Genomic DNA, 27301 nt, shown 5'->3' on the forward strand with positions numbered 1-27301 from the left:
GTGTGTGTTAGGGGGAGAGAGGAGTTTAATCTGAGTTGGAATCTCAAACATGTAGCTCCCTGTGGTCAGGTTGCCGTGGCAACACTGATAAGCCTGTCCACTGCACTTCATTGGAAACTCCAGGGAAAAGGATAGTTTGTCTGTTATTAACCACAATATCAACTTCAATCAGGCAGAATGACAGAATAGATTTGATTCTAATGTGTGACATTTATGTCTATAATTGTGGAAGTGACAGAAACACCAGAATTAAGAGCAAACAGGGGAGTTTAGGGTTAGTGAGAAAATGACTGAAAGAAAATAACTGCTGGGGGCAGCAGGGAGTGTGTCCTTGTGAATCACAGGTCAGAGAAATTCCAGCTGTCTTTTCTTCACCTCCTGCCAACGCCCAGCAGAGAAAACAAAGAAGGGTCAGGGGTCACAGCTCGATGGCCGTAGGGTATGAATGTGAGAGGTCACAGGTATAAGGGGGCAGTTGGGACTAGAGATACCGGAGACAGAGTCATAGGGAAATATAGTGGGTTACAGCATGGAAACCAGCCCATTGGCCCAACCTGTCCATGCTGACCACTTCTCACAATTTAACTAATCCCATTTGCCTGTGTTTGGTCCATATTCCTCCAGATCTATCCCATCCCTGTATCTGTTTAAATGTTTCTTAAATGGTGAAATTGGACTTGCTTCCACCACTCCCTCTGGCAGCCTGTTCCACACACTCGTCACCCTCTGAGTGAAACGATTGCCCCTCTGGACCCTTTTGTATCACTCCCCCCCCCCCCCCCACCCTCACCTTAAACCTATGCCCTCTCGTTTTAGACTCCCCTAACCTGGGGAAAAGCTGTTGGCTATCCACCTTATCCATGCCTCTCATGATTTTATCGACCTCTATAAGGTCACCCCTCAGTCTCCTACGCTCCACGGAAAAAGGTCCCAGCCTACCCAACGTGTCCTTGTAACCCAAACCTTCCAGTCCAGGTAGCATCCTAGTAAATCTTTTCTGCACTCTTTCTAGTTTAATAATACCCTTTCTATAGGAGGACGACCAGAGCTGCACGCAGTCCTGCAGATGTGGCCTCACCAATGTTTAGCTGCAGTAAGACATCCCAACTCCTATACTCAGTGCTCTGGCCAAGAATGCTGAAAACCTTCTTCACTGCCCTCTCTACCTGTGACTCCATTTTCAAGGAGCAATGAACCAGTACTCCGAGATTTCTTTGTTCTATGACACTCTCCAGTGCCCTACCATTGACTGTGTCCTTCCTGCCCTGGTTTGCCTTTTGAAAATGCACCACCTTGCATTTGTGTAAATTAAACTCCGTCTGCCATTCCTCAGCCCACCCACCCAGTTCATCAAGATCTCGTTGCATTCCCAGATAACCGTCTTCACTATTCCATCAATCTTGATGTCTCCACAAACTTACTAACCCGTCTCCTAAATTCTCATCCAGATCATTGATATAAATAATAGTGGACCCAGTCTCTGAAGATCATCCCACCCCTCTACTCAATCTCTGTAACCCTATATTTTCCACAGCTAATTTACCGTGCCTGCATATCATGGTCAATTTAACATGGCCGATCCACCTAACCTGTACACCTTTGGGCTGTGGGAGGAATCGACATAGGCACAGGGAGAATCTGCAACCTCCACACTGACAGTCACCTGAAGGTGGAATTGAACCAGGGTCCCTAGTGCTGTGAGGCAGCAGAGCTCACCACTGAGCCACCCTGCTACTCACCTTGGGGTAGGGTATTTCACCAGGGTTATAAAAAGCCTGATTCAGCCTCAGACAACTCCCAGGGAGAGGGATGGGGATGGTGCTGAGGAAGTGAGGTCTGTAGAGAGGACTGAAGGCAATCTTCCCAACATTTAAATAAAGGAACGGTCTGCTCATCCACAAATGGATGCCAGCCATGTCAGGAAAGTGTGTGACCTGTTCTGGGTGTTGGAACTTGGGGGGTTTTGTGAAAGTTTTAATCAATTTGTAGATGCATATAATCCCTCCTTCCTCCCTCTCTCTTTCTCCAACTCCTCCCACAGAGAATGGAGTCTTGTGTGGGCCCAGCCTGAATGGCATGTTCCCATTCCTGAAGGACATCCAGTGAGATTTTATGACAATCTAGAACGTTTCATGGTCACTTTTTCATAGTACCAGTCCACTATTATTAGATTAATTCACTTTAGAATCTATCACTATGTTTTTAATGTGTTTTCTCTCGCCCGTTCTTTTTTCCCTTTCAAATCGATATCATGGGGTATCAGAACAGGAAGATTAACATAAAATGGATCACATCAGGATCTGACTGGAATTTGAACATCATTGGATTTTGAAGATGGAAGTTAAATTAAAAAGCACCACTCAGAATGGGGAGAAACCATACACCTTTTCTGTGTGTGGATGGGAATTCAGTCGATCACCTGACTCCTTGAGACACAACTGTAGTCACAGTGGGGAGAAATCACTCGACTGTCTGACTTGCTCAAACGTCTGCGAGTTCACACTGGGGAGAGACCCTTTAATTGTCCGGAATGTGTGGAGGGCTATAATCTTTCTGGAGCACTGATGTTCCATCAACGTATTCGCACTGAGGAGAGACCATCGAGATGCTCTACCTGTGCGTCTGGATTCAGGCATTCAGCTCATCTCACTGTCCACCAGCGAGTTCGCCTAGGGGAGAGACCGTTCACCTGTTCCAAGTGTGGGGAAAGATTCACTCGTTCATCCAACCTGCTGGAACACAGCGAATGCACACCAGCGAGAGACGTTTCAAACGTCCAGACAGTGAGAAGCGATTTAAAAGTTCCAGGGACTGAATGCCCGACCAACAACGGGGTGGCACAGTCGCTCAGTGGTTAGCACCGCTGCCTCACGTCACCAGGGACCCGGGTTTGAGTTTGCACACTCTCCCCATGTCTACGTGGGCTTTCTCCGGGTGCTTCAGTTTCCTCCCACAATCCAAAGGTGTGCAGGTTAGGTAAATTGACCATGTTAAATTGCCGATAGTGTTCAGGGATGTGTAGGTTAGGTGCTTTAGTGAGGAGTAGATATAGTGTGGGGGAATGGGTCTGGGTGGTTACTCTTCAGAGGTTTGTTGGGGATTTGTTGGGCCAGTTGCTTCCACATTGTGGGAATTCTATGAAATTATATGATTGACTGTACACCAGCGAGTTAACACTGGGGACAGACCATTCACCAACTCCAAGTATGGGAAAGGATTTACTTGGTCAACCTACCCGCTGACACACTAGCGTGTACATGATCACCTATAGTGACCTGCATGCTATATTTCAGGATATTGAATATCAAAAAAAATAAGTTTGATGTTAATCAGCTGTATAAAACCTCTGACGTAAGTTCATTCCTTTGGAAGGGTTCTCCTCCTTCAGACCCTCCACCCTACCTCCAAGCACAAGGGTGAGGAGCTCATGGAGATTCTTTGTGACTAACATTGAGACAATCCCTTCAGGTGTGTGTGTAAGGGACAGTTTTACAACATCTCCGGGAGGGGTTAGTACAGTCAGGATGGGCTGAATGGCCGCGAGCGCTCTCTTGGCCCCGATAATACGGGCATCCTGCACAATTCACTGTGACTGTTGGAGCGGAGGGGAGCTCCCACCAATCACTCACAATGGGGCTCCGTAGATTGACGGCGGCTTCGGATCAATCAGAAGCGAGTGGGCGGGGCTGAGAGACCGAGCCGCGCGGTTAGTCCTCCAGCCAATCGGAGTGAACGAGGGGGGCGGGACCTGCTGAATGACACGTGAGCGACAGGAGGAGATGGCGGTTGGAGGGGGTCGTTGTTCCGGAGAGCGGCGGTGAAATGGAGAGGGTGTGGACTGGGAGGTTGATGGGACAGGAATAGGAATTCCCGGTCCTTTTGCCAGCAAACTGGGAAAAAAAGTCTGCGGGCTTCGTACGTCGACAAACCGAGGTAACCGCCACCGTCTTGTACTGGGTGGGTGAGTGGGGTGGTATACGGAGCCGCCATTTTTATGGGGTCAATGTGAGGCAGTACGCCTGCGCGTCCTTTAACAGCGGCCGGCAGGGGACAATAAGCGACTGCTTCGACATTCCGCGATTCGAGACAAGGAAACTGCAGTTGCTGGAATCTAAGGTGGACAAGCGGGATGCTGGGAGAGCGCAGCAAGCCAGGCAGCCATCAGGAGGTGGAGAAGTCAACGGTTCGCGTGTAATTCTCCTTCAGGACTTCCTGGTAAATCCCTTTTTCAACCCTTTCCAAAGCTGACATATATGCTTCATACGGTGTGATGACCAGAATTGTACACAGTACTCCAAATGTGGCCTGATTGAAGCTTTATACAGCTGCAATATGTCTTGCAAACCTATATACTCCAGTGCCCTCACTAATAAAGGCAAGCATGCTTTCTTTACCACTTTAATCCACTTGTGTTGCCACTTCGAGGGAGCTCTGGGCTTGTACCCAAAAGATCCCTCTGTATATCAATGCTGTTAGGTTCCTGTCATTTACTCTATATTTTTTCTCTTGCATTTAACCTCCCAAAATGCATTGCCTTACTTGTTCGCGTTAAACTCCATCAGTAATTTTTTTGCCCAACTTTCCAACTGGTCTAAGATTATGAAGAGTTCTTGTGTAATTGGGTCAATGGGCTAAGTAGTAGCAGATGGTGTTTAATGGGGATAAATGCAAGGTATTGCATTTTTTTTGTAAAATGAACAAGGGCAAGGCTTAGAGACTCAGAACTGTACAGCATGGCAATGACCTTTTGTTCCATTTTGGCCATGCTGGCCAGATATCCTAAATAAATCTAGTCCCATTTGCCAGTCTTTGGCTTATATTCCTCCAACTCTTCCTTTTCACATACTCATCCAGATGCCTTTTAAATGCTGTAATTCTACTAGCCACCACCACTTCCTCTGGCAGCTCATTCCCTACACGCACCACCCCCTGTGTGAAAAAGTTGCCCCTTGGGTCTCTTTTAAATCTTTCCCCTCTCACCTTGAACTTGTGCCTCAAGTTCCATCATGGTGACTATCAGTCAGAGAATGGCTCTGTCCATTCTACTACCAATCAGCAGCAAACACGTGAAACAGGCAGCCTGTCATTGCAGCAGCAGTGATAAGATGGAGAGCAACAGTCAAGAAAGCTGGAGGTAGTAGGGCAGTCAAGATCCAGAGGTAGCTGGAGTGGGATGTGAAACAGTTGGCAGGCCAGAAGGATGCTAAGCCACGAAGGTGGGAAAGTGAATGCAAAGGGAGTCGAGTGTTACAAAGGCTGCAACGCGTGGGTGGGCTGTAAAGCAAGAGAGTGGTTGCTAAGAGGAGAGAGCATTTTCATCCTTCCCAAAGGCCAGAAGGGAGCCAGCAGAACATCGGTAATGAGTTCCTTGCATATAATGACCTTTATAGAGGTTTATGAAATCATGAGGGGGATGGATAGGATAAATAGACAAAGTCTTTTCTCTGGGGTGGGGGAGTCCAGAACTAGAGGGCATAGGTTTAGGGTGAGAGGGGAAAGATATAAAAGAGACCTAAGGGGGCAACTTTTTCACACAGAGGGTGGTACGTGTATGGAATGAGCTGCCAGAGGAAGTGGTGGAGACTGGTACAATTGTAACATTTAAAAGGCATCTGGATGGGTATATGAATAGGAAGGGTTTGGAGGGATATGGGCCGGGTGCTGGCAGGTGGGACTAGATTGGATTGGGATATCTGGTCGGCATGAATGGGTTGGACTGAAGGGTCTGTTTCTGTGCTGTACATCTCTATGATTCTAAGTGGTTGAAGGACTAAGGGATATGGGCCCAAGGAAGGCATATGGAATTAGGCCATAGCTCAGGCATGATTTTATTGAATGATGGAGCAGGCTCGAAGGGTTGAACGGCCTACTCCTGTTCTCTTATGCCAATTTAAATGCCGCACTGAATTAATGCTCACCTTCTGTATTTCAGACTTAAGGTCAATGGAACAGTAATGATTATTAAGGATTTTGATGAATTTTTCTAATCATGCTTTTGCTGAGCGTCAAAATTGCCCATTTGGTAATCTCATTGCTAACGAAGGAGTGGGAAGAATGAAAAGGGTCTTCTGAAAACTCGAAAGTAGCCCTCTAGAAAATGTGAGAGGCCTCATGAGGGGAGGGGAGGGGAGGGACGGGACGGGACGGGACGGGACGGGGAGGGACCCTTGCATGTAAATAACCACTAACAGCATTCCTAAAGTACTGACTAATCAAGAGGCAATAGAGGGGGAGGAAATAAATAAAATGGTTGTCATTAGAGAAAAATTATTATTGGCCTGAAAAGCTGATAAGCCCCCTGGACCTGAAGGGTCATGCCCTCGAATATTAGAGACAGTAAGTAAAGAGGCAGTGGGTGAATCGGAGTAACTATCCAAGAATCCTTAGCTTCTGTAAAACCCCCAGAGGATTGGAAAACAAAAGGGAGGCAAAAAAAGACAGGTCAGTTAGGTTCAAATTTGCTATTACAAAAATTTTAGTGTCTATTATAAATGATATATTGCAGAATAATTAGCAACACAATCTGAAACAAAGAGTAGTGATAAACGGCTCCCTTTCGGAATGGCAGGGGTGACCAGTGGGGTACTGCAGGGATCAGTGCTGGGACCGCAGCTTTTTACAATATACATTAATGATATAGAAAATGGTATTAGCAAATTTGCTGATGATACAAAGCTGGGTGGTAGGGTGAAATGTGAGGAGGATCGTAGGAGATTACAGGGTGACCTGGACAGGTTAGGTGAGTGGACAGATGCAGTTTAATGTGGATAAATGGATGGTTATCCACTTTGGTGGCAAGAACAGGAAGGCAGATTACTACCTCAATGGAATCAATTTAGGTAAAGGGGCAGTACAGAGAGATCTGGGTGTTCTTGTACACCAGTCAATGAAGGCAAGCATGCAGGTACAGCAGGTAGTGAAGAAGGCTAATAGCATGCTGGCCTTCATAACAAGAGGAATTGAGTAAAGAAGCAAAGAGGTTCTTCTGCAGCTGTACAGGGCCCTGGTGAGACCACACCTGGAATACTGTGTGCAGTTCTGGTCTCCAAATTTGAGGAAAGACATTCTGGCTATTGAGGGAGTGCAGCGTAGGTTCACGAGGTCAATTCCTGGAATGGCAGGACTATGTTATGTATACCCTTGAATTGAGAAGACTGAGAGGGGATCTGATTGAGACGTATAAGATTATGAAAGGATTGGACACTCTGGAGGCAGGAAACATGTTTCCACTGATGGGTGAGTCCTGAACCAGAGGAGACCGCTTTAAAATAAGGGGTGGGCCACTTAGGACAGAGATAAGGAGAAACTTCACCCAGAGAGTGGCGGGTGTGTGGAATGCTCTTCTCCAGAAGGCAGTGGAGGCCCAGTCTCTGAATTCATTTAAAAAAGAGTTGGATAGAGCTCTCAAGGATAGTGGAAACAAGGGTTATGGAGATAAGGCAGGAACAGGATACTGATTAAGGATGATCAGCCATGATCATAATGAATGGTGGTGCAGGCTCGAAGGCCAGAATGGCCTACTTCTGCACCTATTTTCTATTGATTCAACGTGGTTTCATAAAAATATAACCCAATGCCCAACAAATTTATGACTATTCTTTGAGGAGGTAACAAGCAGGAAGATAAAGGGGAACCAATAGATGAAATATATATGAATTTCCAAATGATGATCAATAAGGTCCTGCACATAAGGCTACTCGATAAGAGCCCAAGGTGCGTAGATTGTATATTTGTATGAGGTAAAAACAATGACTGCAGATGCTGGAAACCAGATTCTGAATTAGTGGTGCTGGAAGAGCACAGCAGTTCAGACAGCATCCAAGTAGCTTCGAAATCGACGTTTCGGGCAAAAGCCCTTTCCAGGGCATCAATGTGGACTTCAACAGTTTCCTCATTTTCCCCTTCCCCCACCTCACCCTAGTTCTAAACTTCCAGCTCACTGACTGTCCCCTTGACTTGTCTGGACTTGTCCTACCTGCCTATCTTCTTTTCCACCTATCCACTCCGCCCTCTCCTCCTTGACCTATCACCTTCATCCCCTCCCCCACTCACCCATTGTACTCTATGCTACTTTCACCCCACCCCCACCCTCCTCTAGCTTATCTCTCCACGCTTCAGGCTCACTGCCTTTATTCCTGATGAAGGGCTTTTGCCCGAAATGTCGATTTCGAAGCTACTTGGATGCTGCCTGAACTGCTGTGCTCTTCCAGCACCACTAATCCAGAATGTATATTTGTATGGATAGAGAATTGGCGAGTTAATAAGTCAGATTTGGATTAAGAGGGAAATTTTCCAAATGACAATCTGCAACTGGTGGAGTAGAACAGGGATCAGCGCTGGGACTACAGTTATGACATTATTGAGGCAAGTGAGTGTGTGGTTACAGGGTAAGTGGTGAGAATGAGACACAACGTTTGTAGAGAAATATATACAGGTTAAGTTATGGAGATGGAATATAGTAAGCAATTTAGGTTTTGCAGAAGAATAGAAACATTATTATTTAAGTAGACTGCAGGAAGCTGTGTCACAAAAGCATTTGCGGATCCTATTGCATAAATCACAAAAAAAACTAACATAGAGGTTCAGCAGATAATAAAGAAGGTAACTGGAATATTAGTCTATCCCAGGGAATGGAGTATAGCAATAGGGAACTCTTGTGAAAACTATACAAAGTACTAGTTAGACCTCACCTAGAATAATGTGAAATGGTTTTGGTCCCCTTACCTAAGGTAAGATATAATGCCATTGGAGGCAGTCTCGAGAAGGTTCACTGATCGCAGGCATGGAAGGATTTTCTTATGAGGGGAGAGGTCAAATAGGTTGGGTTGTAAACATTGGAGATTAGAAGAATGAGAAGTGACCTTAGTGAAACATATTGTAGAGGGCTTGACCGGGTAGATGTTTCTTTGTGGGAGAGTCTAGAACTAGAGGGTGTAATCTGAGTAAGAGGTTGCACCCTTTGAGAGAAATTTCTTCTATCAGAGGGTTGTGAATTTCTGGTGTTTGTTACAACAGAGCATGTTCAGATTGTGTCATTAAGTATATTTGAGGCTGAGATTTTATTTTAATCAGTAAGAGAGTCAGGTGTTCTAGACAAAAGGTAGGAAAATGAAGTTGAGGATTCTCAGATCATTCATGATCTCATTGAGCAGTGGAGTAATCAATGTGGAATATTATTTATTTCACTCCTTTTGTTTTTTCCCTCTCCCTATGCCTTCTCGTTTTAGACTCTCCTCAACTAGGAAAAAGACCTTGGCTATAGGGTGGGGGAGCCTCCAGGACTAGAAGACATTGGTTTAGGGTGACAGAGGAAAGGTTTAAAAGGGACCTAAGGGGAAATTTTTCAGAGTGCGTGTATGGAATGAGCTGCCAGAGGACGTGGTGCAGGCTGGTACAATTACAACATTCAACAGGCATCTGGATGGGTGTATGAATAGGAAGGGTTGAGAGGGTTGTGGGCCAAGTGCTGGCTAATGGGATGAGATGAATTTAGGATATCTGGTCAGCATGGATAAGCTGGACTAAAAGGACTGTTTCCGTGTTGTGCATCTCCCAACACTCAATTCCCCCTACCCATGGCCCTCATGATTTTATAAAACTCCGTGGTCACCTCTCAGCCTCCAACACTCCAGGGGGGACAAAGTGGTGGCGGTTAGTACAATTGCAACATTTAACAGGCACCTGGATGGGTATATGAATAGGAAGGGTTTGGAGGGATACGGGCCAAGTGCTGGCAAATGGGACTAGATTAGGTTAGGATATCTAGTTGGCTTAGATGAGTTGGACCATAGGGTCAGTTTCTGTACTGTACAACTCATCACACCTGATGAAGGAGCAATGGTCTGAAAGCTAGTGCTTCCAAATAATCCTGTTGGACTATAACCTGGTGTTGTGATTTTTAACTAATTTATTTATTGCCTTTCTTTATCCCTTCTGCTACAATACCTCCCCAAACTATGAGGGAGGCATACCCCAGAATTCAAAAATTAAGTGTATTTTTGATCAAGGATTTTGTTTTGTGAATGGGGAGTGAGATGAGAGTTATTTCATTTGGGTGGGAAATGAAGGATAACCAGGCACAATCTAAACATTGTATCAGCGTCCAGCACCTTTTTCAGGGTAAGTGTTTCCTGGCAACTATCCTGTGGGTACAGAAACTGCTGAACTTCATGTTGAGTCTGGAAGCTTGGAAAGTGATGAATTGAAAGACCAGCTGCTGTTTCCCCAGCTCCCATTTAGTTTCCTTCGAGCATTGCAGGAGGCCAAGGTCAGAGTGGAAGTGGGGTAGAAAGTTAAAATGACATGTGACTGGAAACTCCAGGGTCTGGTTTGCAGACTGAATTTTACATTGGGTAATTACTTTGTGGAATAATCAGTGTTTGCAATTCCCAAAGGAATGCAGACTCCATTGGGAGTAGTGAAGATAATAATTAAAGGGCAGGCCGTGTCTCTCAAACCTCATTGAGTTTTTTGAGAAGGTGACCAAGCATGTAGGTGAGGGTAGGGCAGTTGACATCATATACATGGACTTCAGTAAAGCCTTTGATAAGGTTCCACATGGTAGGCTGATGGAAAAAATGCAGAGGCATGGAATTGAGGGTGATTTAGCAGTTTGAATTAGAAACTGGCTTTCTGAATGAAGGCAGCGAGTGGTGGTTGATGGAAAATATTCAGCCTGGAGTCCGGTTACTAGTGGTGTGCCATAAGGATCTGTTTTGGGACCATTGCTGTTTGTCATTTTTATAAATGACTTGGACTCAGGCATAGGTGGATGGATTAGTAAATTTGCAGACGACACTAAAGTCGGTGGAGTAGTGGACAGTGCGGAAGAATGTTGCAGGGGAACTTGGATAAACTGCAGAATTGGGCTGAGAGGTGGCAAATGGAGTTCAGTGCAGCTAAATATGAGGTGATTCACTTTGGGAAGAATAACAGGAAGGCAGAGTACTGGGTCAGTGGAAAGATTCTTGGTAGTGTGGATCTGCAGAGGGATCTTGGAGTCCATGTGCATAGGTCCCTGAAAGGTGGATAGTGCTGTTAAGAAGGCATACGGTGTGTTAGGTTGTTTCATTTGTAGAGGGATTGAGTTCCGGAACCGCGATATTGTTCTGCAACTATTCAAAACACTGGTGTGGCCTCACTTGGAATATTGTGTACAGTTCTGGTCGCCCCATTACAGGAAGGATGTGGAAGCATTGGCAAAGGTGCAGAGGAGATTTACCAGGATGTTGCCTGTTCTGGAGGGAAGGTCTTATGAGGAAAGATTTGAGACACTTGGGTCTCTTCTCATTGGAAAGAAGGAGGCTAAGGGGGGGATTTGATAGAGACATACAAGATGATCAGAGGATTAGAAAGGGTAGACAGTGAAAGATGTTTTCCTAGGATGATGATGTCAACTTGTACGAGAGGGCATAACTACAAATTGAGGGGTGATAGATTTGAGACAGATGTCAGGGGCAGGTTCTTTACTCAGAGTGGCAAGGGCATGGAATGAACTACCTGCCAATGTAGTCAACTCAGCCACATTAGGGAGATTTAAACAATCCTTAGATAAGCACATGGATGATGATGGGATAGTGTAGGGGGACGAGCTGAGAATAGTTCACAGGTTGGCGCAAAATCGAGGGCCGAAGGGCCTGTTCTGCGCTGTGTTGTTCTATGTTCTATTGTTTATTTTCATCTTGCAAAATCCTGAGGTCAACCTGAAGAAAGGCGCTTCGTTTGTAGGTAGGTTAAAAAAGTGCAGCAAACAGTCTGACAAAATATTAAATCCTTTCCCAGCTATAGATTAGAATCAATCGCACCTATTGGAATGAGTACAGTTCATTCCGAGATGTAACAGCAAAATCGAATTATTGCAGTCATTCTGATCTCGCTGGTTTCTCAGTAGATTGAACGATCAATTTTAGATGTCTTTTGACACGTGGAGCAAGTGAATGATAACTCCTCAGTCTGAACCTGCTGCTGAAAGTCCTGAAACTGATGGTCTTCCCATTGCACCACTGTTCTTTCTTTCATCTTGGTACATTTTGGGAGGTTCTGTCAACACCGCAGATGGATAAAGCCCATTTCCGTTTCCACTCCTCAATCTTTCTCTGGTTCTCGATGCAGACCAGTGTCTTGTTTCGGCCCGTCCTGGGCACCAGCTTTCTTTCCCAAAAAGGCATTACTGAACCAGTTTTGTTTTTACAAAAAAATGCAGTAGTTTTCATGGTCACGTTGTCCTCTTGCAAGCCCCACAAGTTTACTAGATTTATTCAGGTTGTTATCACATCTTGCGTATTTTTTTTTAGTTTACAGTTGCATTTTCTTGTTTCTATTTTAAACTTATTTTTCAGGAAATCAGACGGAATATTTGTAGTCAAGAAACTCAAACTGAATGTCACTTTTGGATTCTGTATAAGCAGAAATTGAGTAAGTTAGGTTCGTTTTTGCTGGAGTTCAGACGAATGAGGGGGACCTCATTGAGACTTATAAACGTCTAACAGGACTGGACAGGGCAGACACAGGGAGGATGTTCCTGATGGTGTGTCCCGAACCAGGGATCACAGCCTGAGGATTTGGGGAAGACTATTTAGGACGGATCTGAGGAGACGTTTCTTCACCCAAAAAGTGGTGAGCATGTGGAATTCATTACCACAGGAAGTACTTGATGCCAAGACTTTAAAGAGGCGGCTAGATATAGCACTTAGGGTGAATGGGAGCAAAGGTTATGGGGAGAAAGCAGGATTAGGTTATTGAGTTGGATGAATAACCATGATTGTGAGTGGTGGAGCAGGCTTGAAGAGCTGAATGGCCACCTCCCTATCCCGTCTTCGATGTTCCTGACACAGATACTCAATCCAACGGACCCAAACGTCATCACCCGAAAGCAAAAATCAATGTTTAGACTGAGAAACCATGGGAATGTGGGAAGGAATTCCAATATCCATCACAGCTGGAAATTCTCCAGCACAGTTAGACTGGGGAGAGGCCGTTCATCTGCCACGAGTGTGTGGAAAGGGATTCACTTGGCCATCCCACCTGCTGACAAATCAGCAAATTCACAGCGAGGCCAAGACCGTTCATCTGTTCTGTGGAAGGGGATTCACTTGCTCGACCACTCTGCTGACATGCCAGAGAGACCTCTTCTGGGGAACTGAGATTCTCATCAACTTCCACTCTCACGAGAGAAGTTTGAAGATACTCTTACTGTGGTATTGGGTTCAGGCGTTCAGTTCACTACCTCACTGAAGACCAGTGAATTCATGCTGTGGAGAAGTCGTTCACCTTGCTGTGTGAGATGGGACTTGCTCATCTCCTATGCTGAAATACCAGTGAGCTCACACTGCCAAGAGACCTTTTTTAAATGCTTTCAATGTTTGAGAGAACTGCTGTCCCATCGACATGTTCATACTGATGAGAAACCGTTCAGGTGCTCTCACTGTAGGACTGGGTGCAGGGAATCGCCTGAACTCACTGTACACCATGCTGGGAAGAGACTGCTTACCTGTGTGAATGATTTGGAGATGCCGGTGTTGGACTAGGGTGTACAAAGTTTAAAAATTGCACAACACCAGATTATAGTCCAACAGGTTTAATTGGAAGCGCACTAGCTTTCGGAGCAATGCTCCTTCATCAGGTTATAATGGAGGGCTCGATCGTAATAGAATTTATAGCAAACATTTGCAGTGTGATGTAACTGAAATTATACATCGAAAGATTGATTGTCTGTTAAGCTTTTCATCTGTTAGAATACAGTGATAGCTTCACTTTCATGTGTAAATCACAAAACCTTTATTTAAAAGTTGCATTCTCGGATTAGCTGTTAACAATGGTGATAGCTAGACAGTATGTTGAAGGTGTTAGCCCCCTGTGTTCTCTGTCTATGACCTGATGTTTAGATTGATTCTAATCTAAAAAGCGAGATAACAGAGTTCGACATGAATTCATGCAGTTTTTGAGCAAAGTGCAATGTATATCTGCAAGTACAAATTCACCCCACAAAATATGTGTGTGCATGTGTCTGTTTGTCCGTCCGTCCGTGGTGGGGGTTGTGAGTGTGAGAAAGCTGAAACAGCCTCGGACCTTCGGGTGACCATCCTCCAAGGTGGACCTCGGGACAGGCAGCAGAGGCTGATAGCTAAGTTCGGTACCCATAGGGGGGGCCTCAACCGGGACCTTGGGTTCGTGTCACATTACAGGTGATCACCATTGCACTACACACAGATATTCTTAAACACGCACACTCTCACAGACACAGGTACACACAGACACCCACACACACACTCCCACATGCACCCCCTCAGACTTAAGACACTCTGCACTCACTAAACACACCCCCCCACCCCAGACAGACAAAGACCCACATGCGCACACATATTTTGTGGAGTGAATTTGTACTTGCAGATTTACATTGCACTTTGCTCAAAAACTGCATACATTCATGTAGAATTGTGAGCTCAAAATCTGCATGAATTTATGTAAAACTGATTCTAATCTAAAAAGTGAGATAACCATCTAAACATCAGGTCATAGACAGAGAACACAGGGGCCTAAGACGTTCAACATATTGTCTAGCTATCACCATTGTTAACAGCTAACCTGAGAATCCAACATTTTAAAAAAAAGGTTTTGTGATTTACACATGAAAGTAGTGAAACTAACAGATGAAAGGCTTAACAGACAATCAATTTTTCAATGTATAATTTCAGTTATATCACACTGCAAATTTTTGCTATAAATTCTGTTACGATCGAGCCCTCCACTATCACCTGATGAAGGAGCGTCGCTCCGAAAGCTAGTGTGCTTCCAATTAAACCTGTTGGACTATAACCTGGTGTTGTGATTTTTACCTGTGTGATGTGGTTCATTTGGTTATCCCAGTCACCAACAAAGTCACACTAGGGACGGACAGCACTTGTTCTGAGGCGAGTGAAGGGATGTATTCATTCAAGAGTCTGCTTACACCAAACACTCAGCAAATTCACGAGTAACTGCTATGATTAGCTGCCTCTCCCGCTTGAAAGAGAACCTCCTTCATTAGAATCCGTTTCTGCTAGTGTTAATAAACCCTACTTCAGTTATAGGTTTTTAATATTCTAGATCGAAGTCAAATAAATTGGGTTTGTGTTTAACACTTGAGTTTTGTTTTGAGTATCTCTAAGACTGTTCCTTTTTAGAAGGGTTCTCCTCTCCCCTGGCTCCTACATCCTGATCTTGAACAATAAAGGAATGAGACAATGAGCTATCCGGTGAAATTAAGCACAGAAGCATAAAGAGGTGACAGGTTTGCTAAATTGGATTAAATTAAAAAAAAACCTCCCCAACATAGGGTAAGGTGTAGAGGAGCAGAATAAAACAGAGATAGAAGATTCTAGCTGACACCTTGTCTTGTTATGTACCAGGTTTGAGAGATCAAGATCAGCGACTTTCAACACTTAATAGTAGAATATCTTTTTGTTAAAGGAATAGAAGCTGAGCAGATTCGCTGTCTTCTACCATACCCTGTACTGTTCCATCAATCAGAGTACACATTGCTAGGTCAGTTTGTCTCGTCACTTACCCTGGGTCAGCTGCTGGCTGTATCTGAGGGTGACCTGAGTTTGATCTAATTCCATTTAGTTTTAAAATAGCTATGGGAGGGGATCAGTCTGGTCAAGTTCTAAATTGGGGTAAGGCCAATTTTGATGGTCTGAGACAGGAACGTCCAAAAGTTGGTCGGGGGAAGGCTGTTTACAGGCGAAGGGACATCTGGTAGTGGGAGACGTTCAAAAGTGAGTTAATGAGAGTTCAGGCCCAGCAGTGTAGCAGCCTGCGACAGCTCAACTGAAACAAAAATCATTTGAGAGGAGGTACAGCAACTGAAGTGGGCATCAAAATTGTCCAACAAGCAAAATATGCTGGGAATACCTGAGCTAAGACGTGATGTGGAGATGTCGATGTTGGATTGGGGTGGACAAAGTTTAAAAAAATCACACAACACCAAATAATAGTCCAACAGGTTTATTTGAGCTTTCGGAGCACTGCTCTTTCATCAGGTAGCTGTGGAGCAGGACCATTAGACAGAATTTACAGCAAAAGTTTGCAGTGTCATGCAACTGGAACAATATATTGAACAAATCTAGATTGCTGTTAAGTCTTTCATCTTTTAGAATGAGTTGCAGGTTTTGGTTCATTAATACGTAAATCCCAGAACTACTTTTAAGTCACATTCTTGAGAGAACTTTTTTTTATTAAGAATTAAGTTAACATCTCAGCTCTGACCGTGCATTAAATGCGTGAGGTTAGACTCTGTGTGTATCCCAATCTTGAGTCAGACTGGTTCTATTTCCAAAATAGAAATTTAAGAAATGTTACATGGATTGACGGCCTGCATTAACTGCCTGCAGATTGTGTGCTTTTTGAGCATAATAGAATGTATCTGCAAATGGAAATTCACCCATAAACTTGTGTGTGTGGGTGCATGAACGAAATTGTGTGCATTTGAGTTTGTAAGTGTGTGTGTGTGCGCTTTATCGTGTGTGTACTTGAGTGTAACAGATTGTAAGCCTGTGATAGGAGAGTCAATCTGCGAAGAGAGTAATAGCCTGAACAATGCATCAGACCAGCAACGTTATGAGTATTTGGGAAGTATTTCAGGTTCCTAAAGAATCAGACGTTAGCAATAGAGTTGTTAAATCTGTTGGACTATAACCTGGTGCTGAGAGATTTTTAACTTTGAGATAGGAGAGACACAAGAGACAATTCTGCCTTGGTGGGGGGGGTGGTGGCGCAAGTCCTTGCAAGATCCAAGCCCAGACAATTGAAACTAGAGAGGCACCAGAACACCTCAGGAAGTGTGATTCAACTCTTCCTGACAAACAACAGTAAATGCATGGGGCAGACTTGCCTCAGTAAAAGTCCAGGTGGATACAGCACTCTGGGATAAACCAAGATTTGTAGGCCCCAAGAGCAGACGCATCAAAGGGGTTGCTGTTAAGCAAGCCAGCGAGAGCCTTTAGCAGCATTTTAAAGTGAAAAAGCCAATTAATTTGAGCTTAATTTAAATAAATGTGAGGTGCTGCATTTTGGGAAAGCAAATCTTAGCAGGACTTATACACTTAATGGGAAGGTCCTAGGGAGTGTTGCTGAACAGAGAGACCTTGGAGTGCAGGTTCATAGCTCCTTGAAAGTAGAATCGCAGGTAGATAGGATAGTGAAGAAGGTGTTTGGTATGCTTTCCTTTATTGGTCAGTGCATTGAGTACAGGAGTTGAGGTCTGTAAAGGACATTGGTTAGACCACTTTTGGAGTATTGCGTGCAAATCTGGTCTCCTTCCTATTGGAAAAATGTTGTGAAACGTGAAAGGATTCAGAAAAGATTTACAAGGAGCTTGTCAGGGTTGGAGGATTTGAGCTACAGGGAGAGGTTGAATAGGCTGGGACTGTTTTCCCTGGAGCGTCAGAGGCTGAGGGGGTGACCTGATAGAGGTTTATAAAATCATGAGGGGCATGGATAGGATAAATAGACAAAGTGGGCATAGGTTTAGATAAACTAGTAGGCATAGGTTTAGGGAGAGAGCGGAATGATATAAAAGAGACCCGAGGGGCAACTTTTTCACACAGAGGGTGGGGTGTGTATGGAATCAGCTGCCAGAGGAAGTGGTGGAGGCTGGTACAATTACAGCATTTAAAAGGCATTTGGATGGGTATATGAATAGGAAGGGATTAGAGGGACATGGGCCAAATGCTGGAAAATGGGACTAGATTCGGTTGGGATATCTGATCGGCATGAACGAGTTGGACCGAAGGGTCTGTTTCCGTGCGGTACATCTCTATGACCTCAGGTCCTTGGAAAGTTCTGGAAGGTAACCAGGAGGTTGTAAGTACCCAGCCCGCAGGACTCAGGTTATTCCCCCACTCTCCAGCCTGCCTAGAGTCACGTCAGGATTCAGCAGTGACCACAGCAACTCTCCCTCTGACCGGAGAGGAAGAGAAAGTCAACCCATGAAGAGAGGAGCAGCTTGATTTATCAGACCAACAACATTACGAGTATCTGGGAAGTATTTCAGGTTTCCAAAGAATCGGATAGTTAGTAATAGAGTTGTTAAAAGTGTAAAATTTAACTTTTTTAACTTTTGGTTGTTTTCAAATAAAGTTGCCACCTGGTTCACTGACTGCAGACTCTTATTGTGGCGTCCTTTCCTGGGACAGGCTGAGGTGCCTGGGTAAATTAACATTATATACGGTAGAATCCCTACAGTGTGGAAACAGGCTATTTGGTCCCACAAGTCCACACCGACCTCCCAAGAGAAATCCACTCAGAGCCATTCTTCTACCCTTTTTAATCTACATTTACCCCTGACCTAACCTGCACATCCCTGAACACGAGAATCCAAAGAGATTCTAATAAAGGGCAAAAGAATAACGAGGGAGAGAATAGGGCCTCTTTAAGGTCAGCAATTTCATCTACGCACAGAGCCACCGGATGGGATCCGAAATGAATATGTCCTGATCTGTATTTAATGTCCAGGAAATTAAGGGGAATAAATAGTGATGTCTTGAACAGTGTCCACACTGATTACAGAAGAGGAGATGCTGGAAGTGTTAGAACACATTAAGGTAAATAAGTCCCCCAGGACTTAATGAAGTGTTTTCCAGGACTTTGAGAGAGTCAAAGGAGAAAATTGTGGGTGGCTGACTGGTGATATTTGCACCATCGACAGTCATGGGTGGAGTGCCCCAAAGAATAGAGAGTGGCTAACATTGTGCCACTATATTAGGATGGCTGCAGGGCAGTGCCTGGGAACTACAGACTGTTCAGCCTAACAGCCGTGGGGGTTAAGATTTTAGACGGGATTCTGAGAGACAGGACCGACAGGCATTTGGAGAGGCAAGGACGCATTTGGGACAGGGTGAAAGTGAGGACTGCAGATGTTGGAGATCAGAGTCAAGATTAGAATGGTGCTTGAAAAGCACAGCAGGTCAGGCAACATCTGAGGAGCAGGAGAATCGATGTTTCGGGCAAAAGCCCTTCATCAGGATTTCTGATGAAGGGCTTTTGCCCGAAATGTCGATTTTTTTTTTTCCTGCTCCTCGGATGCTGCCTGACCTGTGTTTTCCCAACACCACTCTAATCTTGACTCATTTGGGATAGTCAGCATGGCTTTATGCATGGGAAATCAAGCCTCAAAAACGTGATTGAGTTTTGCTCACCTCTTCTAAAGAAAGTAGATGAAGGCAGAGCGGTGGGTATTGTCTACATGGACTTTTGCAAGGCCTTTGACAAGGTGCTGCATGGTCAGGTTCTTAAGTAAGGTTAAATCTCACAGGATCCAGGGAGAACTAGCCAGTTGGATATGAAATTGGCTTGACGGTAGAAGACTGAGGGTCGTGGTGGAGGATTGATTTTCAGACTGGGGGCCTGTAAGCAATGGTGTGCCAGAGGGATCAGTGCTGCGTCCACTTCATTTGTTATTTATATCAATGATTTGTATGAGAATTTAGGGGATGGGTTAGTAAGCTTTTGGAGACACCAGAATTGGTGGTATAGTGTAGAAGGTTATCTGGGAATGCAATGAGATCTTGATCAACTGGGCCAGGGGGCTGAGGAATGACAGACGGAGTTTAATTTAGATAAATGCAAGATAGTGCATTTTCATAAGGCAAACCAGGGCAGGAAGGACACAGTCAAGGGGTGGAGAGTATTACAGAATAAAGAGATCTAGGGGTACAGGTTCATAGCTCCTTGAAAATGGAGTCACAGGGAGAGAGGGCGGTGAAGGAGGCTTTTGGCATGTTTGCTTTTCTTGGCTAGAGAATTGAGTATAGGAGTTGGGATGTCTTGCTGCAGCTGTACAATGCATTGGTGAGGTCACATCTGCAGGACTGCAATGCAGTTCTGGTCATCCTCCGATAGGAAAAAAATTAATAAACCAGGAAGAGTGCAGAAAAGATTTACTAGGATGCTACCTGCAGTGGGTTATAAGGACAGGTTGGGTAGGCTGGAGCATAGGAGACTGAGGGGTGACCTTATAGAGGTCTATAAAATCATGAGGCATACATAAGGTAGATAGCCAATAGCTTTTCCCCAGGTTAGGGAAATCTAAAACTGGATGGCACAGGTTTAAGGTGAGGGGGGAGCGATAGAAAAGGGTCCAGAGGGGCAATCGTTTTACTCAGAGGGTGGTGAGTGTGTGGAACAGGCTGCCAGAGGGATGGTGGAAGCAAGTCCAATTTCACCATTTAAGAAACATTTAAACAGATACAGGGATGGGCTAGGACTGGAGGAGTATGGACCAAACACAGGCAAATGGGATTAGTTAAATTGTGAGAAGTGGTCAGCATGGACAGGTTGGCCAATGGGCTGGTTTCCATGCTGTAACCCTCTATATTTCCCTATGACTCTGTCTCCGGTATCTCTAGTCCCAACTGCCCCCTTATACCTGTGACCTCTCACATTCATACCCTACGGCCATTGAGCTGTGACCCCTGACCCTTCCTGCTGGGCGTTGGCAGGAGGTGAAGAAAAGACAGCTGGAATTTCTCTGACCTGTGATTCACAAGGACACACTCCCTGCTGCCCCCAGCAGTTATTTTCTTTCAGTCATTTTCTCACTAACCCTAAACTCCCCTGTTTGCTCTTAATTCTGGTGTTTCTGTCACTTCCACAATTATAGACATAAATGTCACACATTAGAATCAAATCTATTCTGTCATTCTGCCTGATTGAAGTTGGTATTGTGGTTAATAACAGACAAACTATCCTTTTCCCTGGAGTTTCCAATGAAGTGCAGTGGACAGTCTTATCAGTGTTGCCACGGCAACCTGACCACAGGGAGCTGCATGTTTGAGATTCCAACTCAGATTACACTCCTCTGTCCCCCTAACACACACTGTGTCAGACATTTCACCTCAATGTGTCCCAGTCAGGTTTTCACTAAAACCAACAAGAACCTCAGACACACAAACCTTTAAATGTGGGTGGAAAAGGTGATGCATTGGTTACAATGCCAACTGGATGCAAAGTTTTAAAGTGCGGATGTGTTTTCTGAAAGGTCTTTTTAAATGCGTTAGTCACTGGTTGTGCTGCAGTTAAAGCAATAGGCTGGAAGAGTATTTTTTTTAGCAAGGGTATCTCAGAAACGATTGGACTGAAAATGCATAGAATATGAATTGAATCAAATTCAGATTGACCATTTTTATTTTGACTATCTGGAGCTTCTGTACTGGAGACTGAAGGCAATGACACCAGATAAATATTCAATGGTGAAGTCAAAATGAACCAAAAGCATCGGAGGCTGAGGGGTGACCTTACAAAGATTTATAAAATCATGAGGGGCATGGATAGGATAAATAGACAAAGACTTTTCCCTGGGGTGTGGGAGTCAAGAACTAGAGGGTATAGGTTTAGGGTGAGAGGGGAAAGATATAAAAGAGACCTGAGGGGGCAACGTTTTCACACAGAGGGTGGTACGTGTATGGAATGAGCTGCCAGAGGAAGTGGTGGAGGCTGGTACAATTGTAACATTTAAAAGACATCTGGATAGGTATGTGAATAGGAAGGGTTTGGAGGGATATAGGCCAGGTGCTGGCAGGTGGGACTAGATTTGGTTGGGATATCTGGTTAGCATGGACGAGTTGGACTGAAGGGTCTGTTTCTGTGCTGTACATCTCTATGACTCTATGAGTCTAATGGACTTGATGGAAACCACTTTGTCCAGCAGTGAGAGATGGCACTGGAGCGTGGCAAATCTGATGTTGGTCGGCCCAGTGCAGGACTGGATGTAGTGGCACTGGCATAGACAGCAGCTCTGATATCAGCCCTGGTTCAAAGGCTTGCAACTCTTGCACTTTTTGAGGAAGGCTGGGGACTCAAATGATTCGAAGGTGGTGGTGATGTTGATGGGGTGTGCCCCTTGGTCAGTGATGGCGCCAGAAGGTGGCATTGTTAACATTGTTTGATCTGGAGCAGACAGCAGTATGGCACAGGACTTGAGCTGGTGGCATTGGTGGTGCAGTTGATGTGGCACCATGGCATTGGTGGACTCGGCTCAAGATTCACGGTGGTGGCAAGGGTGATTTGGCCATTTACTTTTCTTAATATTTTCTGCTCTTGTTTTAAATTCTAAATATTATACAATCCCTACAGTATGGAAACAGGTACTTCAGCCTAACAAGTCCACACTGATCCTCCAAAGAGGACCATTCTCCTCCCCCCCCCCCCCCCCCCCACAAACCCACTCCCTATTACTCTACATTTACCAGTGACTAACGCCCGTAACCTACACATCCCTGAACACTGTGGGCAATTTAGCACGGCCAATTCACCTAACCTGCACATTTTTTGGACTGAGAGGAAACCAGAGCACACCCACGCAAAGACGGGGAGAATGTACGAACTCCACACCAACAGTCGCCCGAGGCAGGAATCGAACCCGGGTCCCTGGTGCTGTGAGGCAGCGGTGCTAACCACTGAGCCCCCGTGCCATCCTTTTAAGGTGGTACCGACTACACTTTTCACTGTACCCTCGTACTCGGGTACGTGTCAATAAATAAAGTGCAATCTAATAAAAAATTAAAATCTAAACTGTGAGGACCTCAATTCTTCCTATTCTACATTTTATGAACAACTTAATACGGGAGAGTACAGACTGATATGACTTGAAGACTCTCAAAATTAAGAATAAATATCAGATTCCCAGACATTGTTGGCACAAAATCACCATCATGCCTTTGGTGATAACTCTTCTGAGACACATCAATTGCAGGTGACACTGAAAATTGGTGGTCTACTGGACAACAAAGACTGTTATCTCAGAGCACAATGGGAGCTTTGAGACATATAAGATAATCAGAGGGTTAGATAGGGTGGACAGTGAGAGACTTTTTCCTCAGGTGGTGATGGCTAGCACAAGGGGACATAGCTTTAAATTGAGGGGTGATAGATACAGGACAGATGTCAGAGATAGTTTCTTTACTCGGAGAGTAGTAGGGCTGTGGAATGCACTGCCTGCCACTGTAGTAGACTCACCAACTTCAAGGGCATTTAAGTGGTCATTGGATAGGCAAATGGACGAGAATGGAATAGGGTTTTGGATTCATTTCACAGGTCGGTGCAGCATCGAGGTCTGAAGGGCATGTACTGCGCTGTAATGTTCTATGATCTTGATCAGATAGACCGATGGACACAGGAGTGGCAGATGGAGTTTAATTTAGATAAATGTGAGGTGCTTCATTTTGGTAAGGCAAGATAGGGCAGGACATATACACTTAATTGTAAGGTTCGAGGGAGTGTTGCTGAACAAAGAGACCTTGGAGTGCAGATTTATAGTTCCCTGAAAGTAGAATCACAGGTAGGTAGGATAGTGAGGAAGGCATTTGGTAATGTTTCCTTTACTGGTCAGAACATTGAGTACAGGAGTTGGTCGGTCATGTTATGGCTGTAGAGGACATTGGTGAGACGATTTTTGGAATACTGTGTTCAATTCTGGCCTCCCTGCTTGGGAATGATGCTGTTAAACTTGAAAGGGTTCAGATAAAAAAAACTGTCAAGGTTGTTGACGGGGTTGGAGGGTTAGAGCTGCAGGGAGAGGCTGAATAGGCTGGGGCTGTTTTCCCTGGAGCATCAGAGGCTGAGGGGTGACTTTACAAAGGTTTATAAAATCATGAGGGGCATGGATAGGGTGAACAGCAAAGGTCTTTTATCTGGGTCGGGGAGTCCAAAGCTAGAGGGCATAGAATCTCTACAGACAGGAAGCTGGCCACTTGGCCCATCAGACTCACACAGCCCCTCTGTAGAGCATCCCACCCAGACCTACCTCCCTGTCCTATCTCTGTAGGCCGGCATTTCCATGGCTAATCCAATTAGTCCACACATCTTTACACAACTTATCAATGGCCAATCCACCTAAGCCGCACATGTTTGGATGGTGGGAGGAAACCAGATTACCTTGAGGAAACCCTCACACAGAGATAGCAAAAATATGCAAACTCCACACAGACAGGTGCCTGAGCGTGGAACTGAACCTGGGCCCCTGGCACTGTGAGGTCATAGGGCTAACCACTGAGCCACTGTGCCATCTACTTTAAGGTCAGGGGGAAAGATTGAAAAGAGATCTAACAGGCAACGTTTTCATGCAGAGGGTGGTGCATGTATGGAATGAGCTACCAGAGGAAGTGATGGAGGCTGGTACACTTACAGCACTGAAAAGGCATCTGGATGTGTGCATGAATAGGAAGGGTTATATAAGCACTGGGACAGACAGGCACAAGTCTGGAAGAACACAGCAGGCCAGGCAGCATCAGGAGGTGCAGCAGTTGACGTTTCGGGTGTAACCCTTCTTCAGGGCTCGGGGTGGGTGTAAGGGGGAGCTGCAGATAAACAGGTAGCGGGTACGACCTGGCTGGTCAGTGGGAGGAATGAATTCGGTTTTTTAGATTAGATGAGATTCCCTACAGTGTGAAAACAGGCCCTTCGGCCCAACAAGTCCACACCGACCCCTCCGAAAAGTCACCCACCCAGACCCATTACCCTCTGACTAATGTACCTAACACTGTTGGCAATTTAGCATGGCCAATTCACCTGACCTGCACATCTTTGGACTGTGGGAGGAAACCGGAGCACCCGGGGGAAACCCGCGCAGACACGGGGAGAATGTGCGAACTCCACACAGTAGCCGGAGGCTGGAATCGAACCTGGGACCCTGGTGGTGTGAGGCAGCAGTGCTAACCACTGAGCCACCGTGTTGATGGCAGGGAGCAGTGGTAGGGGGGTAGGGGCTGGGAAGAGAGTCGGGGGATGGGGAGGGAAGATATTTGAAAGTGGAGAACTCATTGTTGAGTCCTCTGGGCTGTAGGATGCTCAGGCGGAAAATAAGGTGGTGTTCCTCCAAGAGGAGCTGTGGTTTGTTGTGGCAATGGAGGAGGCCGAGGATGGTCATGTTGGAAAGGGAACAGTTGGAGAGATTGAAATGGGCGGTGACTGGGAGGTCCAGTCGGTCTCTGTGGGCCCGGTTTCGATGCTCGGTGAGCCATTCCCTGAGCTTACGTTCAATCTCCCCGATTGTAGAGAAGACCACATCGGGAGCACCGGATGCAGTAAACTAGGTTGGAAGAGAGGCAGGTGAACCACTGTCTCACCTGGAAGGACTGTTTGGGGCCCTGGATGGAAGGGAGGGAGCTGGTGTACCAGCAGGTTTCAATTCCCCGAAGGACCTCCCTGTCACCGCCCATTACAATGCGAAACCTTCCTCTCTTCATGGATGTGGCCTGACTCGCTAGGAGTTCAACCATTTTTTCTCGTTCAGATTTCAGCATCTGCAGTGTCATAGAATTTGAAAAACAACCCTCCACCACCACCCTCTGTCTTCTACCTTTGAGCCAGTTCTGTATCCAAATTGCTAGTTCTCCCTGTATTCCATGAGATCTAACCTTGCTAATCAGTCTCCCATGGGGAACCTTGTCGAACGCCTTCCTGAAGTCCATATAGGTCACATTTACTGCTCTGCCCTCATCAATTCTCTTGGTTACTTCTTCAAAAAACTCAGTCATGATTTCCCATGCTTAAAGCCATGTTGACGATCTCGGATCAGTCCTTGCCTTTCCAAAATACATGTACATCCTGTCCCTCAGGATTCCCTCCCAACAACCTGCCCACCACCGAGGTCAGGCTCACTGGTTTATGGTTCCCTGGCTTGTTTTTATCGCCCTTCTTAAACAGTTCTTGCCGTCTTATGTTTACCTTATTTATTCTTGCTTCAGAAAGTCTATTTTGGTGCATTACCAGGCCGTGCACTCAGAGCACGTGCAGATCAACTGGCAGAGATCTTCTCGGACATCTTCAACTTCTCCTGGCAGCAGGCCACTGCCTCTGCCTGTTTCAAGAGGGTCAACATCATCCCTGTGCCTAAGGCGGCTCATGCAGCATGTCTCCATGACGACCGCCCAGTGGCCCTAACTTCGGTGGGCATGAAATGCTTTGAAAGGCTGGTCATGGCATTAATCAACTCCAACCTCCCCAGTACTCTTGGCCCACTCCAACGTCCCTATCGGACCAACAGATTCATGTCAGATGCTGTATCACTGTCCCTTCACTCCTCCCTAGAACATCTTAACATCAAGAACAGCTACGTAATAATCCTTACTCATTGGCTACAGTTCAGTCTTCAACACTATTATCCCCTCAAGATTGATTACTAAACTTAGTGATCTCGGACTAAGCCCCACTCTCTGCAACTGGATCTTCAGTTTCCTGACCCACAGGCCACAATCAGTGAAGATTTAGGAACATTATTTCATCCTCACTAACACTCAACATTGGAACCCCCAGGAGGGGGGAGGGTGTACTCAGCCCCCTACTGTACTCACTGTATACCCATGACTGTGTTGCCAAATACCAGACTAATGCCATTTACAAGTTTGCTGATGACACCACCATAGTCAGTTGAATCTCAGTTAGGTGAATTGGCCATGCTAAATTGCCCGTAGTGTTAGGTGGGTTGCGCTTCGGCGGGGTGGTGTGGACTTGTTGGGCCGAAGGGCCTGTTTCCACACTGTAATTAATCTAATCTAATCTAATCATGGCTACGAAACAGACTACAGACGGGAGCTAGAAGACCTGGAAGAATGGTGCACTGAGAACAACCTAGCTCTCAATGCCAGCAAAACCAAGGAACTCATTATTGACTTTCGGCGGGATGCCCCCCTACACATTAACAGCACAGAGGTGGAACGAGGGGAGAGTGTCAAGATCCTGGGAGTGGTCATCCACAACAAGCTTTCTTGGACTCTTCATGTGGACTTACTGGTTACAAAGGCCCAACAACGTCTCTTTTTCCTCAGGCAGGTGAGGAAATTTGGCATGACGGCATGTGCCATCGAGAGCATTCTGTCTGGATGTATCACTACCTGGTATGGCAACTGTACCATTCAAGATTGGAGACGGTTACAGAGAGTGATGAACTCGGCCTGGACACTCACAAAGGCTAACCTCCCATCTATAGAATCTATCTACCAGGCCCGCTGTCAAGAAAAGGCATCCAGCATTCTCAAAAATCCATCCCACCCCGGCAATGTTTTTCTACAACCTCTACCATCGGGGAGAAGGTACAGAAGCCTGACCACACGCACCAGCCGGTTTTGCAACAGTTTCTACCCCATTGTTGTTAGAACACTGAATAGACTCTCAAACTCATAACATTCGCCTGTAACTGTGTTTTTGTTTTTGCTGCTGTTTCCCTATTATTTACTTATCTGTGCTACTTAACTCTGTGATCTGCCTGTATTGCTCGCAAGACAAAGCTTTTCACTGTGCCTTGGTACGCGTGACAATAAATTCAATT

General features: G+C 45.5%; 2 protein-coding genes across 2 annotated transcripts in view; one reads left to right on the forward strand and one right to left on the reverse strand.

Annotated features, from left to right (window-relative positions):
- Positions 1 to 27301, reverse strand: part of LOC140461018 (uncharacterized) — a 163022-nt gene that overhangs the window by 101785 nt on the left and 33936 nt on the right. The gene's annotated exons all lie outside the window — the stretch shown is intronic.
- Positions 2565 to 26546, forward strand: LOC140460078 (uncharacterized). Its single transcript, XM_072554479.1, has 3 exons — positions 2565 to 2783; positions 3865 to 4215; positions 25722 to 26546. The coding sequence occupies exons 1-3, from the start codon at positions 2565 to 2567 to the stop codon at positions 26157 to 26159; spliced, it is 1008 nt and encodes a 335-aa protein (XP_072410580.1). The 3' UTR covers positions 26160 to 26546.

Source organism: Chiloscyllium punctatum, chromosome 36 (assembly GCF_047496795.1).
Source record: "Chiloscyllium punctatum isolate Juve2018m chromosome 36, sChiPun1.3, whole genome shotgun sequence".
NCBI lineage: Eukaryota > Metazoa > Chordata > Chondrichthyes > Orectolobiformes > Hemiscylliidae > Chiloscyllium > Chiloscyllium punctatum.